This window comes from Amblyomma mixtum, chromosome 3 (assembly GCF_055824585.1).
Source record: "Amblyomma mixtum isolate Tamu chromosome 3, ASM5582458v1, whole genome shotgun sequence".
Lineage (NCBI taxonomy): Eukaryota > Metazoa > Arthropoda > Arachnida > Ixodida > Ixodidae > Amblyomma > Amblyomma mixtum.
The window spans coordinates 193,993,966-194,012,347 of NC_143014.1; the positions used below are offsets into that span (position 1 = coordinate 193,993,966).

At 48.9% G+C, this 18,382-nt stretch overlaps 1 protein-coding gene across 3 annotated transcripts in view; it reads left to right on the forward strand.

Annotated features, from left to right (window-relative positions):
- Positions 1-9,725, forward strand: part of LOC149353163 (uncharacterized) — a 50,877-nt gene extending 41,152 nt beyond the window's left edge. For all 3 annotated transcript variants that reach the window (XM_089582355.1, XM_089582353.1, XM_089582354.1), the window contains exons 8-10: positions 862-1,002; positions 1,679-1,784; positions 5,807-9,725. In XM_089582355.1, coding sequence (XP_089438481.1) covers positions 862-1,002; positions 1,679-1,784; positions 5,807-6,087 — 528 coding nt within the window. In that variant the 3' untranslated portion in view covers positions 6,088-9,725. The remainder of the gene's footprint in view (positions 1-861; positions 1,003-1,678; positions 1,785-5,806) is intronic.
- Positions 9,726-18,382: the final 8,657 nt, after the last annotated feature.

The window sequence follows — 18,382 nt, forward strand, 5'->3', positions numbered from 1 at the left end:
GACCACACCTTGACACTCGCGCATGCCGTACACATGGTTTACCTCGTAAAGGCTCTTCCCTTTTTCGAGATTGCCTGATCGAAAAAAACTGCGTGCGATTACTTAAGCTTTGAAAGCTGCACCGCAGAACGATGGGTAGAGCCGTTCTCACCGAGCGCAACAGGCTGCGCCGCTCCCTCCTCATTCCTCTGACGAGCGTTTTGCCATGGGTGGCGCTTTTCCACTGAGGCGACGGTGGTGTCATACAACAGCTGCCCAGTCCCTATGGTCTTCAAAAAGTTGGCTTCCCCTTGCAGCCTTCTAGCTTGGTGATGAAGCCATCTCAGAGAGCGTGTTTTATGATATTTGGTATCCATTTGCCTTGAAGTGGTGGACTCGAGATCCTTCATTTCGCGCATGCCGCGATGCAATCTTTCCGTGGGATGTATGTCGCCACAGCCAAGACACTCTTTACTATAGCCGTTTCTTCGGAAAAAAACTGCTAACTAAAAAAAAAAAAAAATGTATAACCATCTGTGTAAGGCGAAGTGGGACCGCAGCTTTGCTTTACTATATCCAAGTTTTTACTATGACCGAGTTTACTATATCAGGTTCTATTGTATCTGTGAGTTTACTATAGTGGGCTTCTACTAAGTAGAAATAACCACAGGACCTTGACAATCACTTAGTATCTCTGATGGGCTCCAGTAACAGTCTTTGTTGTATGGTGCATCGCAACCAATTTGTAACCGGCATTGTTGTGAACCACTTTTCCTCTGCTTTACCTCTGGCATTGATTAGCATTTTGTCTCAACTACGCAAATATTAGGTACAAGATGTTAACATAGCTGAAGCCCTGAACATGTTGGATCTATTGTGCAGGATCGACCACCACCACAGCAGTGGGGCTCTGGGCCGAAGGGAATGATGCCCCCCGGAGGCCCGCGGCCCCCAACCATGATGGGCGGACCACCTCCACCTCCTCACATGACTGGCACCGGCATGCCATGGCAGCCTTCCCAGGTGTGTTCATGCAGTCCCCACGTTTGGAGCTGTGGTACTGGTGAATGCTGACTGGATGTTGTCCTCGTGGCTTGAGTCATCATCATCATTAGCCTGACTGCACCCATTGCAGGGCAGAGGCCTCTCCCATACCTCTCCAATTAACCCTGCCCTATGTCAGCTGCTTGCTGTGCCAGTTGTCTGCTGCTTTAATCTTTTTCTTGTTACCAAGTTCCAGCAAATTGCAAAGGGCCACGAGACAAGTAGTGGAAATGATCAATGTAATTGATGTGGCAGAGTATGCGTTAGCTAATACATTAGTGTTCCGTTTAGATGGAGCAACCACTGCCGCTGACTGATTCAGACCGTGCAAGCGGGTGGCATGATCCAGTCTGTCAGTCATTGTGTGACACGCCGTACCCCCTCTCCATCTCGTCCTTTTACCTCCCCCTTCTCTGGAAATGGAGAGGAGCATTTTTCTCTCTCCACTTTGCCACCTGCCGACCGAAGCTTTAGATGTATGGACGGACGGACAGATTTTTCTACGATGGGGGACCTATGCTCACACTTTAAAAACTCAGCTGCATGGTGGCTACCAATAATGATGGGGTTAACAAGATGCTAAAAAGTGTTAAATGTTAGTGTGAGCTGTTTCAATGATGCAAACACTAGCAATTGTCTCGCACATATTTTCCAGGGAGGAATGCCCCCTATGACTGGAGTGCCTCCGCCTCCACCCATGATGGGACCTCCACCAGCAGGACTGCCTCCATGGATGGCAGGACCCCCACAAGGACCTGGAGGTTGGTTTTTTTTGTGAAAAATTTTAATTCTTTTGTTAATTGCAGATGTACTTGACATGAATTGGTGGTGTGATTTCTGCACCATTTTGATCAATTTGCGCCGATGGGCTAACCCTGCCACATCTTGCTACAGTTCAGCCATTGTGCTCCCTTTGCACTGAAAGGCCATTTCGTTAAGTCTTCTTGATTTGGCTGCAATTTCTGCACTAGTTCACAAAAGTACCGTCCCGCCAGTTCTTGCGGCGCAAGCGTAGCCTGATGCTAGTGCTGTCAGTGCAGCGGCCAAATCGAGTGCAAAATTTGTTAATTCCAAAAGCGGTGAAGAATTTGGTCCTTTCCGTTGCGTTGTGCAAAATGGCGCAGGCCGGTTGACTGTCACCGATTCAATGGGTACTTTGAAGAGGCAACAAACTATGAATTCGAGAGGTTACTCAGACTTCTGCTCTAAACGACCTTTAAAAGTTCATATGCGCGATTCAGGCTGTTGCCATTTTATCAAAAAGTGATTGCGGTTGTCCGCCAGTTACAGAAGGAAAGAGTTGCCAGATAACTTGGACTATACAGTTGAACCTCGATATAACGAAGTCCTACTTGCAGCCGAAAATTTCGTTACATCGCGAATTTCGTTTCGTCGAGGTTCCCATGTTTCAGCTGTCAAAATAAAGTATAACTGGTTCAGGAACACTGCTTGTTGATGGGAACTTGTAAATCACTTATTGAGGAAATACGCAAGAAAATCGAGTAATAGTATCACTAACAAGGGCACCGGATGTTTTTTTCTACATCAGGAGCATAATGAGTGATAGCAAACACCGCGACGGCATCATTTTTCTCCGTGTGCGCATAGCAAAAGAACGAGCGCAGCGCCTAGTACTGAAAGCCGCCACAAGATGTCGCTACTGGTATCGTCATCATCAGCATTGAACATTTGCAGCCGGGGACGCATCAGAGAAAAATAAAGAAAAATGTTCGCATCGCTCACGCCGGCGCGGTGGGATTGTGCTCGCGGCGCAGTTATACTCCGACATAGCGCGCGTGCGTGCGCGGCACGGCGACGTCACGTCCGCGAAACAGCGGCGCCCGATCGCCAGCGTGTTCGGCGGCTACCGGCGCGCTCTGACGGCGCCCGGCGCGGAATGCAGCCGGCTGCATTTCGCGCGGGCCGCGCCGAGAGCGCGCCGAAGCCGCCCACCCAGAATGCACCGCGCGCGCCTCCCACGCCACGCCTCCCCTCTACCCCCTTCGCCACTCGCCTCCTCTGCCAGGGCACGTTTTTTTTTTTTTTTTCGCCGCTCAATCGTTTTAAAGGTACGACCACACTAGCTCCACGAGTTTGTCAACACTGAAGACTTTTTTTTGTTGTTGTCTACGAGGACATCGCACGCAAAAAAAAAAAAAAAACGAACGGACGGACGCTGCAAGAAAATTCTGGTTTGCGCTTTCACGTTCAGAGTCTACAGCTCGCCAGTGGCGTCATGGCGCGGCGCGTCTTGAAACTTCCATGCCGCGGGCTTTGTATGCGCACGACAGATGGCGCGGCGGTACGTTCTCGCAGATTCTCACACTGCCGGCAAAATTGGCGCGTAAAAGGGCAAATACAAACTGCGTTTCGTCTCGGCTAAACTTTTAGCTCTCATTCGATTGTCAAGGTAGCTCCTGGCACATGCATGCGATGCGCAAGGACTTCGTTACATCGAAAATGCGGAGCAAAATTACTTCGTTAAATCGCGAAAAAAAATACATGGTTTTCAATGGGGAAGTGATTGGGAAATGAAAAAAATGCGTTACATCGCGAATTTCGTTACATTGATGTTCGTTACATCGAGGTTCGACTGTATTTGAACTCAACAACTCGCTTTCACTGTCAGCGGAGTGACTATCAGAGGCTAACTGGCAGGCCAAGGTGTGGGCTGATGGCAACCTCAAGGTTAGTCTCTGCTCTAAGCGGAGGTGCTGATATGTCGCAGGGAGTCATCACAAACGCTGCGATCGCCCACGTATTAAGAAACATCTCACCATCTGCCTCTTATGAAAACGCTCCATCATGCTGCGTGTAACAATAATATTTGCACACAAAAGAGAAAAGAGAAATGGTGTAAGCAATGTGCGAGGCTGGACAGAAAGATGAGAACCCATACACAGTGCACCATGCCGGCCAGTGCCGCGCACGAACGTGTGCATGTGATCTTGGAGGCCATGCCCTGAGCGTGTCCAGGCGCGGCCACCGCGAGCACCGCCCCGCAGAACCGATCACAGAGGGCACGCGCTGCGCCGGTATGGTGGTTAGTGCTGGCTAAAGGTGGCTAAAGTCGCGCCGGCTGCAAGGTTGGCAGGCGCCAACACCATCGCTGCAGCCACGCAAGCGCGCTGTGGCAGTTTGCTGTTACCGTATTTACTCGCATAATAGGCGCACTCGCATAATAGGCGCACCCCTAGTTTGGGTGCGAAAAATCAGATTTTTTTATTTCCGCGCATAATAGGCGCACCCCAAACTTGGCACTGTGATCAATACTGTATTTACACGATTGCAAGCAGACGCCTTGCCGCCACCCGCCCCCCAATCTTTATTTGAACAAAGTTTTTGCTGAACTGACTACTAGTCCTCACTAGTGCTGCTGCCGTCGCAGCTGCTGCGGACCCACAGCACGTTCAACGACATCGCTAGAACAGCCGCACACAGTTTTCAGGGGTGCTCACTTTAAACGTCTTTTTGGAAAGCTTCATCTCCAGCCGGAAACGTCCCTGACTTAGGCCCAAGAAAACCTCGGCGCTTGGAGTCGCGTATGAAAATTTAGGGACGCCGCAGTCGCAACTGCCGCACGCTTGCCGTGTTCGAGTGCGAACTCCCAGCCGTGTAGCTGTTAAGGTGCTTGCCCGTCGAGCTAAAACAGCAACTCTCCGCGGAAAAGCCACAAACCACGATGAACTATCGCACTACCACAGATCCCGGCACTTGACAGCAAAAAAAAGAAAAGAAAAACGAGCTGGAGATGCTGATGGCGATATGGTTAGCGAAAGCTCACGGTGGAGGAAAACGTTGATGATGATGATGATGATGAGCTTGGCCTCGGGCGCCCTCCGTGGGCAGCGTCTGGAAGCTCCTGTGCGCGTGTGTGGCCTCCGCGATCAAGCTCCCGTTGCGCGCAGCCGGAGCCGATAGCGGAGGCCTCGGCGCGTGCATTCCGAAGGCTATTCCCGCGTGTGTTGTGGAAAGTTTTGGTGCGGCCCTTACGCAGATCTTTTTTTTTCAATATTTTCTACGCGAAAACGGAGTGCGGCCCGTACACGAGTGCGTTTACACGGTGTGTTCAATTTTGCGAGTCAAAAAATTTCCGCAAATTTTACCCCGCGTAATAGGCGCACCCTGAACTTTGAGTCGGATTTTCTGGAAAAAAAGTGCGCCTATTATGCGAGTAAATACAGTATTCACAATATGGGAGACAGTATGTGGACTGGCGTTGCAGCAAATTTCGTTATTATGAAATACATTGGCCCCTACATACAAATACATTGGCCCTGGCATTTGCTGGAGATCCGGAAATTTTTCGTTGCGCCGAGAATTTCGTATTCTTGAGATTTCATTATCGCAGGTTTTGACTGTATGTTGTAGCTTTGCAGCTGTGAGAAATTGTTCTATATAGAGGATACTGAGCTCTCTAATATTGACTCTACTTGCTCTTCGGTGCACTTCATTTCCCTTTTTACGAATAAGTTGGATGTAATGGCCACATTTTCATTGGATGAAGAATGGGCTTGTAGTTTCTGCAGTGCTCGCTCTCAGGCAGTTGCAGCTTGAAGATGAAGGTCAATTAGCAGGTGATGACAACAATGTTTGAATTCAGCTCTTGAGGAGGGAAGAAAGAGATGGGGGGGATATAACAGTGTTAGCATTTTGGTGAGCACGGTCTTGCATGTGACGTGTGGAAGGCGTCACAGCTTCTGTTTTGTTCTCTATGTGGCCACGTTGTACCACTGATGGGTTGGCAAGACGCAAAGATGGAAAAAAATGCCCTGTTCTGCAGGTCCCTGGCAGCCGCCGATAGCGGGGGTGCCTCCTCCACCACCGCAGCTGTTCCCCTGGGGCCCTGGAGGACCGTTCATGAGCATGGGTTTGCCCCCACCGCCACCACCACCAGCAGTCACTGCAGGCAGCACAGAGAGCGCAGCCCCTGGCACGAGTTCCAGTGCTGCTGCCACATCGACAACCACTACCACCATGGTGGATCTTAACACTTTGGCGGCACTGCCTGGGCTGCTGGCAGCCCCGCCGCCACCCGCCTCCCCCGAGCTAAGTGGCCGTTAAGCAACGCTGTCTAGGCCATGGACCGTCGCTTTCACTCACGTTGTCATCATAGGGTCACTTTGGGAGCCTGGTAGTTAAATGGCTTGACAGGATACGCTGCGGTACTTTTGCACTCGCAGGGCACATCAACCTTGGTCATGCAGCACCTTAGGCTGAGACTAGGAGCTTTTCACCATGACTTTGTTGGTCTTTGCGGTTCTGTTTTTTTTGGAATCTGCATTGTAGCATGCTCCTAACCAAGCTGCTTGACTGCAGGTTGTAGTTCTGAAGTACCGTATTTACTCGCATAATAGGCGCACTCGCATAATAGGTGCACCCCTAGTTAGGGCGCGAAAAATCAGATTTTTTTATTTCCGCGCATAATAGGCGTACCCCGAACTTGGCACTGTGATCAATACTGTATTTACACGATTGCAAGCCGACGCCTCGCCACCCCCCGCTTCCCAATCTTTATTTTAACAAAGTTTTTGCTGAACTGACTACTAGTCCCTACTAGTGCTGCTGCCGTCGCAGCTGCTGCGGACCCACAGCACGTACAACGACATCGCGTAGAACAGCCGCACACAGTTTTCAGGGATGCTCACTTTAAACGTCTGTTTGGAAAGCTTCATCTCCAGCTGGAAACGTTCCCGACTTAGGCCCGCGAAAACCTCGGCGCTTGGAGTCGCGTACGAAAATTTAGGGACGCCGCAGTCGCAACTGCGGCACTTCTCGGCCACGTCGTATTTTCCGACCTGCCGCACGCTTGCCGCGTTCGAGAGCAAACTCCCAGCCGTGTAGCTGTTAAGGTGCTTGCCCGTCGAGCTAAAACAGCAACGCTCCGCTGCAAAGCCATAAACCACGATAACTATCGCGCTACCGCAAATCCCGGCACTTGACAGCAACAACAACAACAACTAAAAAAAAGAGCTGGAGATGCTGATGGCGATATAGATAGCGAAAGCTCGCGGCGGAGGAAAACGATGATGATGAGCTTGGCCTTGGGCGCCCTCCGTGGGCGGCGTCTGGAAGCTCCTGTGCGCGTGTGTGGCCTCCGCGATCAAGCGCCCGTTGCGCGCAGCCGGAGCCGATCGCGGAGGCGAAAGTTTCGGTGCGGCCCTTACACGGACCTTTATTTTTTAACATTTTCTTCGCGAAAACGGGGTGCGGCCCGTACACGAGTGCGTTTACGCGGTGTGTTCAATTTTGCGAGTCGAAAAATTTCCGGAAATTTTACCCCGCGTAATAGGCGCACCCCGAACTTTGAGCCGGATTTTCTGGAAAAAAAGTGCGCCTATTATGCGAGTAAATACGGTACATGCGTACTAATGTTGCAAGGGAGCCAGCTGACAATTACTGTCATGTTTCCTCGTCAATGCTGCAAATGAAAGGTGCTATATGACCAGGCTCAGGCTAGCATGCACCAATGCATTGTTTTGCCTGGTGCCGATTTGAGAAGACAAAACTGAGAACAGCAATTTCTTTAATGTGTTTTTGATGGGCTCTGTGGCTGTTAGAATGAATTTGAAATCCATTCAGAGTACTTCTTATTTTGTAATGCATTGTGCTGGCTGGTTGTGTGCCTTGAGCTATTTGACCGGGCTCAGGCTGGCATGCACCAATGCGTTGTTTTTCCTGGTGCCGATTTGAAAAGGAAAAACTGAGAACAGCAATTTCTTTAATGTGTTTTTGATGGGCTCTGTGGCTGTTAGAATGAATTTGAAATCCATTCAGAGTACCGTATTTACTCGCATAATAGGCGCACCCCTAGTTTGGGCGCGGAAAATCAGATTTTTTTTATTTCCGCGCACAAAAGGCGCACCCCGAACTTGGCACTGTGATCAATACTGTATTTACACGATTGCAAGCCGACACCTCGCCACCCCCCACTCCCCAATCTTTATTTTAACAAAGTTTTTGCTGAACTGACTACTAGTCCTGCTGCGGACCCACAGCACGTACAACGACATCGCGTAGAACAGCCGCACACAGTTTTCAGGGATGCTCACTTTAAACGTCTGTTTGGAAAGCTTCATCTCCAGCCGGAAACGTTCCCGACTTAGGCCCGCAAAAACCTCGGCGCTTGGAGTCGCGAACGAAAATTTAGGGACACCCAGTCGCAACTGCCGCACTTCTCGGCCACATGGTATTTTCCGACCTGCCGCACGCTAGCCGTGTTCGAGAGCAAACTCCCAGCCGTGTAGCTGTTAAGGTGCTTGGCCGTCGAGCTAAAACAGCAACCAGCAACGCTCCGCGGCAAAGCCATAAACCACAATGAACTATCGCGCTACCGCAGATCCCAGCACTTGACAGCAACAAAAAACAAAACAAAAAAAACGAGCTGGAGATGCTGATGGCGATATGGATAGCGAAAGCTCGCGGCGGAGGAAAACGTTGATGATGATGATAAGCTCTACCTCGGGCGCCCTCGGTGGGGGGCGTCTGGAAGCTCCTGTGCGTGTGTGTGGCCTCCACGATCAAGCGCCCGTTGCGCGCAGCCGGAGCCGATCGCAGAGGCCTCGGTGCGTGCATTCCGAAGGCTATTCCCGCGTGGGTCGTGGAATATTTTCTTCGGGAAAACGGGGTGCGGCCCGGCCCGTACACGAGTGCGTTTACGCGGTGTGTTCAATTTTGAGAGCCGAAAAATTTCCGGAAATTTTACGCCGCGTAATAGGCGCACCCCGAACTTTGAGCCGGATTTTCTAGAAAAAAAGTGCGCCTATTATGCGAGTAAATACGGTACTTCTTATTTTGTAATGCATTGTGCTGGCTGGTTGTGCGCCTTGAGCTATATGACCGGGCTCAGGCTGGCATGCACCAATGCGTTGTTTTGCCTGGTGCCGATTTGAAAAGGCAAAACTGAGAACAGCAATTTCTTTAATGTGTTTTTGATGGGCTCTGTGGCTGTTAGAATGAATTTGAAATCCATTCAGAGTACTTCTTATTTTGTAATGCATTGTGCTGGCTGGTTGTGCGCGTTGAAAGGGGTAGATATACTGCAGTTGTTACTCCTGGTATAGGTTTCTGGTACACTTGGTCTTTGTGTTCTATCATCACTCATACCTTTATGGTCAATCACTGTATGGCATAGTTAAGTTCAGAAAATAAGCTATCATTTTTTCTGGCGTTTGACATATGCACCTGATTGCATGACATGCACGTGCGGCTCATAGTAATCGTTACAGTTGCGGATGTCTTCTGTGTTCGTAGATTGGTAGTAGTTCTCTCTATTTTTTTTATGATGCATTAATACTGGGTAAATAGAAAGGTTTATGCGTTCCTAGCGATTAGGTGAACATCCAAGTTTCACCTGTATGATTTGTGTGCAGAAGAGATTTACCAGTTGTCACTTGGAGTTTACTTTCTTAAGGCTATTTTCTTTAGGCTTAAAGTCCATGTCTGTAAGCGTTATATTGTGCAGCAAGTTCCGGATGATAATAGTGTTGCCCGTTTTGGATACTTTACACCTTTCAGTGTTTGAGATTTTTCTTTTTTTCATCTACCACATTGACTTCGTCACTAGCTGTCTCTGTCATGAGAGCTTGATGTGCTTGCCAATTATTGCAATGAAATTCTGGCTATGGTTGACATCTGTTCTGAATGCTATGTCATGATTACTATGTACATGTCATAAGTGGAATTAAAAATCAACCGCTTTATCTGGCTTGTGTGTAGTTAAAGGACCTGTGATGAGCCCTGCTCTTATTTGTCCTGTTTTGAGACTTTTTTTTTCTTTTACTGTCAGCACCCCCAGAGTGCTAGAAGCTAGTGACAAATTCACTAAAAAGGTTGTGCACTAATGCCTGTGCAGCACATGTGGCACACCCGTGATGCTAGGCCATTTGGATGATGCAGCATTGTGTCGTTGACCGAGTATACAGTAGCCGACCTATATTTCGGACTGCAATAATTCGGACTAGCGCGATATTTTGTACTTCGCTGAGGAACCATCGCGCACCTCATAGGAACGTGTACATTTTCACGATCAATATTTCGGACTTTGCGGAGTTCGAATTTTTGGACTAAAATAGACACCAACAATATTTTGGTGATCGTTTTTGAACCGAAAGTTTGTTATTTCGGCCTAATATAGACGCGAGCGGGCATCGCTGTCACTACCAACCTGTTTGCCGCCGCCATGAAAGGCGCCATCTTGGATTTAAATGGAATCGGCTCGGCGGGTGCATTCGGACTGGCTTGGATAGGCTTGGCTATTTGTTCTCCATCGTTGCCATTCGAGATAATGAGATGCTTTCCATTGGCATCGAGATGGCCTACAAAGGGCGCACAATCGCATCGAAAACGGTACAGCGGGACAGCTGCAGCATCCGCCGCGGCTTGGACGACGCACCCCGCTGTGCGGGGCAGCAAACGCGGTAGACGGGGGGGAGAAATGGCGGACTGCATTCGGAGGGGCTCACTTCCGCTCGCGTCTTCCCGTGGGTTACCTCTTGGTCTTCGCGAACGTCATTGTCCCATGCAAACTGACTGTTCTTGCTTCGTGCAGCGAGTGCATTCATTCGCGGCATGACCACGGCTGCATCACACTATCTGGTATCATGATGTGATAGGGTGTGGGCATGAGGAAAGCACGGCTATGACTCAGATAGAGTCTAATATTATTGCTTGCAGGTGGAACATGGGGAACGGCGATTTTGGTGATTTCGAAAGTCAGTTTTTCGCAGAAAAGTTTATTTTTTTAAGTTCACGGATTTTTCGGACTGTTCGATTATTCGGACCATTTTTCGGGTCCCGCCAAGTCTGAAAAATCGGTCGACGACTGTACTTGAGAACATGTTTACAACTTGCTAGTTAACATGTTCTCCTTGGGAAAGGGTATCAGCCAGTGATGGCAAATAATTTCTGGGGTGTCTGGGATGCAAGGAGTCGGTATGCTAATGACATTGTGGCATTGTGTTCTCATTTCCGAACTGAGGCACCGGATAAGAAATTTTATTTGTGGCCCTGCCTTTTTATAGCAAAAGCTGTTATAGGGAGCTCAACTGCAATGGCTTTTCAGTAAGCTGTAAACACAGTTGCGTTGCTCCTCCTTCATGCACCTCATGCTTCTTTTGTTGTCCTTGTGTGTGGTGCACGCTCACTAGTGGTCACGCTACTAGTCCCTTGACTGCCTTGGTAGTTGATGATGGAGCATCACAGCTACTGCCTCCTGTTCAGCGCAGACCAATTCTCTTCCAACAGGTATGTGTATCGGCTAAAACCGCCCCACTTCCCACCGCTGAACAGCCTGAATGAACACTTGATTGTCCCTGGACTGCCGTTCGTGCAGTTGGATATACTAGCTCGTGGTGGTGGCATTCAGTATGGCATCTGTGGACTGGTGGTGAATACTACACATCTGCAAGAAGCAATGAATGCTAAGTGCGAACGCAGTGGCTGTGAAGCGAACGTGTTAGTGTTAATGGAAATTAGGTCAAAGCAGTGCACTGTTTGTTCCTTACTGGTAACAGAAATGATGTCAGCAAAGACTTTAGAACTGAGCACCAGCATTAGCGCAGCACTCACTTTTACTGGCAATAAAGGGGGTTGCGGGTGTGGTGTTTCCAAAATTGTAGGATTGCTACTAAAACCGCTCTAAGAGTGTTTTTGTATGTAGAGTCCAAATATGCAATTAAGAGTTTGAATGGCACGATTAGAATTTGAGTTACAGTAAAACCTCGTCAATTCAAAGTCACTGGGACTGCAAAAACTATTCGAATTAACGGAGCACGGCAAAAAAAATGGGACACCCAGGCAGAAAAATTCATTGTGGGAATGTGTTACCAGTATTGGCCCCCCCCCCCCCCCCCCCCCCCCCCCCAAAAAAAGTGAGACTCCAGTTACATGTCAACCCACCCCTACTTCCCGGCGCCTCCCTCCTGCATCATCCCACTGCCGCATTTAGTTTTGTAGTTTTCTGGGAAATGGAATCGCGGTGTGTACGCAACTCAAAGCAATAAATGCTTAATGGAGCAATCACAAGGACAGCAGCATGAAGCCTATGGAGATCGTAACGCAAGCCACCAATGCGCAAGCGGATCTTAGATTTGCGGTATGCAGTATAGAGTGAAAAAAACGGTGCTCCATCTTGTCTTCACTCGTGTGCGGCCCGGCTGACTGTTGCGACAAACTGAACTGCAAACAGTCCTGTTGTTTCGGATTCCAGCGCAAGGCATGCCTCCAAGATCACCGAAAGTTCGCTCTCACGCTACCGATCGCTCGTTTGAGGAAGCGACTGCCAGCGTCAACGTACCGGGTAAAAGGCACGCAATTCGGCTTTTTTCTATGCCTGGAGCCCCGTGCGTCATTCTGTAAATGGATGCCGGCATGGGATGCATACTGCTTGCCACTGGTCCAAAACTACCTCAGGATGACCCCTCCAATATCGCACGGTTATTTTTTTGAAGTTGACTTGCATGTGACGGTAGTAAAGTAATTGTGCAAGCCGTTATTGAGTGTAGTCAACTGTGGCAAGCACAGAGCAAGAAGGGTCATGCTGTGGGACAAACGCAGGCGCATCATAGACTGGTTCTTGTGCTGAGAGTATTTGGCCTGGAGTGTTTCGCATATCAAGCATCGACATCACTGTATGGTGCCACTTAGGGGCTCCGAGGGGCTATCGCTTCACTACTTGTTTCGTCAAAATCAGAATTTGGGGTTCCCGCTTAGCACCCCAGATCTTCGAATTTTGGTGCAGGCTGCCGCTTTGAATTATCCAGTCAAATTTGCATTGGATATTATGGGACAGCAGAAATTCTTCAAATTATCCGGGATTTTGAATTAACCATTAAAAGGTCATTTGGCAAAAAATGTTTATAAATTGCAGCCGAACCCTATTATATTGTACAAGCTTAGATTTAGTTATCCTTTATATTGAATAATTTCTGAGCGCCCTAAAGTGACGACATGAATGTATAGGAAAGTGCACTGCTATATCATACAAAAATTAGCAGTCGTGTCCAATAGATCGTACTCCAGGCGACACCGGGCGACTCAAGAAGCTGGCTTTTTCTCCAAACACCTCTGGGAGTTAGCTTTCCTGCAGGTCCTATCAAAATTAAAACAACTTCGGTCGACTCAAGAAGCTGGCTTTCCCTCAGCATCTCTTATGAGGTTAGTGTTTCTGCATGGACCTACGGGTGCTGTTGGTACTGTGGTGCTATGTAGCGCACGCAGACCAACGATGACGCTAATTTTCCATGACATAGGCGGCGGGCACATACCCAGCCAACCGGAATAAGCTTTATTAGCGCATTGCGCAATTTGAGCTTGCTTTGTCATGTAGTTCGCACATCTGGCACGCCGTGCTGCCATCGGCAATTTTGCATGTTTTTTCGTTGTTTCTGTGTGCGAGCAACTGCAGCAGCGAAACGGCAGAACCTCCCCTTTTCCATCAAACTGGAAATCGTCAAGCGAGTTGAACGAGATCAGAAGAAATCCGAAGTTGTTGCAGTGGACAAGATTCCGAGAAGCATAGAGTACCATTGTGAAGAACAAGGCTGATGTTCGGACTAAAGCGGAGAAGAGACCTGGCGGGAAAAGCAAGTCTCTATAACGCTTGCAGAACGTGGTTTCGGTTCCGGTGACCTACAGGTCCAATCGAAGAGCGTGGGTGACCTTCAAACTTTTGCCAAGTGCCTGAAATCTTTGAGTGACGACCTAGTGGGGTGGGCCAGGTCGCTGGGCCAGGTCGCAACGTCTGCCTCATCGCAGACAACTGTGCTCACCGCTGCAGTGCTAGTTTCAGCAACATTGCACTTCACTTCCTGCCACCAAACGCTACATCGGTGCTTCAACCACTGGACCAGATGATAATCCGTGTGTTGAATGCTGGTTATAGGAAGCATCTGATTGAACAGCTCCTGCAGAACCTGAGGACTGCAAGAGACCTAAAAATCGACCTCTTAGGCATGCTGTATGCTGAATGGGTCATAAAATGATGCCAAAAATGAAACTATAGAGAACTGCTTCTAGCATTCTGGTCTCTGCTTTCCTGGAGAAGACTGATCAACGTTTTTTGTTGTGCGAGCTTGACAAAGCTTCGACGTGCTCCATGTGCTCAGCATGGTTCGTCGCTGTTGTGTGTCGACAGAAGGCTGCGGTCTCAGTTGTAGAGTCCATCGGTGTCCCTCATAGCCTCAGTCGCTTTGGGACGTTAAACTTTCATAAACCAAACAGAAATAATGCACATGCTGCTCTTGATAAGCCACCCAACAGCACTGACCGCATATGGAAAGTGCGTCCGCTGCTAGAAACTATTCGGACTCGCTGTTTAGAGCTTGCCGTGGAAGTAGAAGCATATGTCGACAAGCAAATGATACCCTTCAAAGGCAAGTCATCCATCAAACAGTACATGCGATGGAAGCCGACTCCATGGGGAGTGAAAGTGTTTGCTTTGTGCAGAAGAAGTGGCCTCTTGTATGATTTTGTGTTATACCAGGGCCAGAATACCATACCCGAAGGAAGGTCTGAAAAAAAAAAATACATGGTCTTTGCTCTGGTGTGGTGCTCTGCCTCATGAAAAGGCTCTCCCTTTTGCGGCAGTTGAGGAATGATGGAGTTCTGGCTACTGGAACAATTTGAAAGAACCAGCTGTCGAACTGGCGAGTTGCGTCGGCCCAGGGGATGAAAAAAAGACAGGTTACACCAAGGAGTGGGTCACTGACGATGGCATTGTCGTCATGTTTTGGAAGTACAGCAACAATGTCACAGTTGCGTCAGATTTGTTGGCATGGAGAAGAAAAGCGATGTTTGAAGATGGGATAAAGGAAATAAAAGAACACATCTCAGAGTACCAGCCGGAAGTAATATAAAAGTGCAACCATTCTGTGGGGCGATGTTGATAAGGTGGTCTTTTTGCTGAGCCTATACTGCACTAAGATATGATCTAAGAAGGAGACGTTGAGAGATCTTTCATTTTGTGGATGCAGCTGTCTGCAACGCGTGGCTCGAGTGCGTGCGAGAAAACAAGTACCAGCCAAAGTCTAAGCTCTTGGATCTCATGACCTTTCATATGCACATCACGGAGGCACTGATGAAGGCTGTTGTGCCAAAAAAAACGAGGAAGGCCCTTCCTAGAAGACGCAAGCACCAGCGAACGCCCAGAAAACAAGCCAAGAATCACAAGGCCATGTAGTGACACACGCTTTGACGGCGCTGATCACTGGCCAGAAGCACGCGACCAGGCCGAACCATCGCGGTGCTAACTTGAAAAATGCACAGGAAAGTCAAGGATATTCTGCATGAAATGTGCTGTGTCTCTCTCTCACAAAGGATCGAAACTGCTTCTGTGCATTTCACAACTGTGAAACGCAGCTACATCTATGCCATGAACACAGTTGTGTGCAAATTTGTGATTGATAAACTGGGACGTTCTTCATTCAAAGTTTTGCATACATGAGTTCTTTAGGAGTCACTATGTTAATTTATGCTGAATTTTTTTGTGGCTTTAAAAACAAAAAAATGCCGCCTGAAAGGGTTAACGTACGTTACACCGATCATTTTCCTTTCCATAGCTCACTGCGTTGTCCTTAATTAGCCTCCGTGTTTCAGGCCCATAGGTGAGTATTGGTATGATACAGCTATTATACTTTTCTCGAGGGATATTGGTAAACTGCCATTCATGATCTGAGAGATCCGGCCTAATGTGCTCCACCCCATTCTGATTATTTCCCTCGTGATCCGGATCTGCGGTCACTCCGTAAGTAGACTTATTCACTATAGCCACTTCCAGAGCCTAGCTACCAAACTTAAACCGCTGTTATGTTGCGAGACTGTTGAACATTAATTTTCTGCATATTAATTTTTAAACCCACTGTTCTGCTTTGCCTGTTTAAGTCATTGTTCATGCTTTGCAATTCATCCCCTGAGTGACTTAGCAAAGTAGTATCATCAGTGAAGCACAGATTGCTAACGTATTCTTCGTTAAATCTTATCCCCAACTGTTTCCAATCCAAGCCTGTGGATACCTCCTGTAAACAGGCGGTGAATATCAATGACGAGATTGTGCCTTCCTTCCTGGCACCCTTCTGTAAAGTGTCGGTAGTGCACGCGGGGTCATTGCGACCGGTAATCCTCCCTCATAACCCCGCCGCTGCCATGCCGCTCGCGAAGGCGCCGGGAAGTACGGGTGTCCCTCGCCCCGCGGTGCCGATTCGCGCCGGCTAGGCAAAAGAGCGGTGACAGCTATGGGGCTGAAGAGCCGCCACACGACGACCCCCCCTGTCTTAATCCCCTCGTCTTGGCGGACACCAGTTATGCGACACAAACACGCGACGATCGTCTGGTTCGAAAAGTCTGCAGAATTTCTGAAGATTAAGCACTGCCGGACGGAACGGTGTCAGGGCGCCGTCGACGAGGGGGGGGGGGGGGGGGGGGGGGGGCAATGAAAATCGGGAATAGCTGGCGACAGCGCGGCTAGCCGTGGGCAGCGAATGCCTGAGTTGAATGGCGCGGCAGACCGGGTGTCAGTGAGGCGCCAGCTAGTAAGCCTGGGGAAGGCTAAGTCGCTAAGGATCGCGGGTCCAAGCTCGCAGTGGCAGTTACAGCGGTAACTACCCGTTTAAGCCCGAAAATCCCTAATTCCGGGACGACGCCAAAGTCGAGGGTTATCAGTGGAAACAGACTTTGCATTTGGTTTTTCTTTTATTTTTGCGAGGGAAAGGATGTTTCACCTGGCACGTGCTGACACAACTTTGTTTTTATTTTTATTTTGTGGTGGAGAGGGTGATTTACCCTACGTAAGCTGGAGGGCTGGCCATGCTCTCGATAAACCAATCATATGAAGAGTGTAAAATGATTGGGTGCTACCAAATGTGGTCCGGGCCTTTGGGTCTTTAAAACCGGGCCCCGGAGCCGGAAAAAGGGTTCTGGGCTAAGGTCAGGTGCTATGCATCTTCGGCTACGCCGAGTAGGGGCCTCCCCTAGTGTTAGCCAGTTCCACCTTTTTGTTTGTCTTTTTGCTGCTTAATATAGTGCCTAAACTTGTATATGATGTAAATATCTGTATATAAAACTTGAAGCATTCCCTTTATCCCTGCATCGTAACTCATCGCAAGACCGTCTCTGACGGAGCACCCCTGGTGCGAGGAAGGAAGATAGAGAACCTGAACATTACTCCTTCCTTATTGGAATTTTATTGCTGACTTTATGAAGGATCATGGTAGCTTTGCAGCCGTTATTGATGTCTTCCAGTATTTTTACATCTACACCCTGATTTTGCAGCGCCTGCATGACCGCTAAGGTTTAGGCTGAGTCAAATGCTTTCTCGTAATTTATGAGGGCTGTATAGAGGGGTTGGCTATGTTCTGCACATTCCTCTATCACTTGGTCTATTGTCAAGTATCCTTTACGGAAGCCTGCCTGATCATTTGGTTGATTGAAGCCTAAGGTTGTCCTGACTATTAAAGATTACCTTAGTAAATACCTTATAGGCAACAAACAGCAACCTGATTGGTCTGTAATTGTTCAAATAGTTGATGTCGCCTTTCTTATGGGCTAAGACGACGTTAGCATTCTTCCAGTCTTCTGATACGCTCGAGGTCATAAGGCATTATGTATACAGTATGACTAGTTTTTCTAGCACAATTTAGAAACATTTTATGCATGCGACGAGCCAGCCAGACAGGCATATAGCTACTGGCTTTGCTCTTCTGTTTTGCGCACGTTTAGGTACTTGGCTTCGCCTATCTTTTCGAGCATGCATTGCTACTTGGCTTTGGCCTGTTTGTTTAGAGTATGTTTAGGTACTTGGCTTAGCCTCTCTGTTTCGAACTCGTTTGGCCACTGGGGTTCGCCGCTTTATGAGCCAGCACTACCGCAAGTGGAGCGGTCTTGCATGCTCAGCTCGGATATCAACACGCTTTCGACTCTTCGTCGAAATGGGGAATATCCACTTCCGCCGGCATGGCTAATCGACGAGCATCCCACGGCGCACACTTCGAGAACGTCCGTCGTGGTCTCTTCCTCTTCGCACCTCGTCAGCGGTGCATTGAACTCGACAGCTCACTCCTTGCGACGTTCACAAGCCGCGTGCGGCTGCTATTACGTTATACGCTGCATCGCTGTGTCTAGCGATCTTCCTCTCCACCTTCTTCAACCGCCGCTATGAGCAGAGCGTGATGAGCGAGCCGCCGGAGCCTAGGCAAGCCTTGGCACCGCTTTCTCTCTTTCACTCCGATCTTCCTGCCTACCCTCACGGCGCGGTTCTCAGTCTTTTCTGTCTTCCCTGTGTATCCCTGTCCTCGCTCCGCCACCTCAGTAAGGCAATGAAGGTGGCAGGGCGCGACCCCCTTCTGATTGTGGGTGATTTCAACGC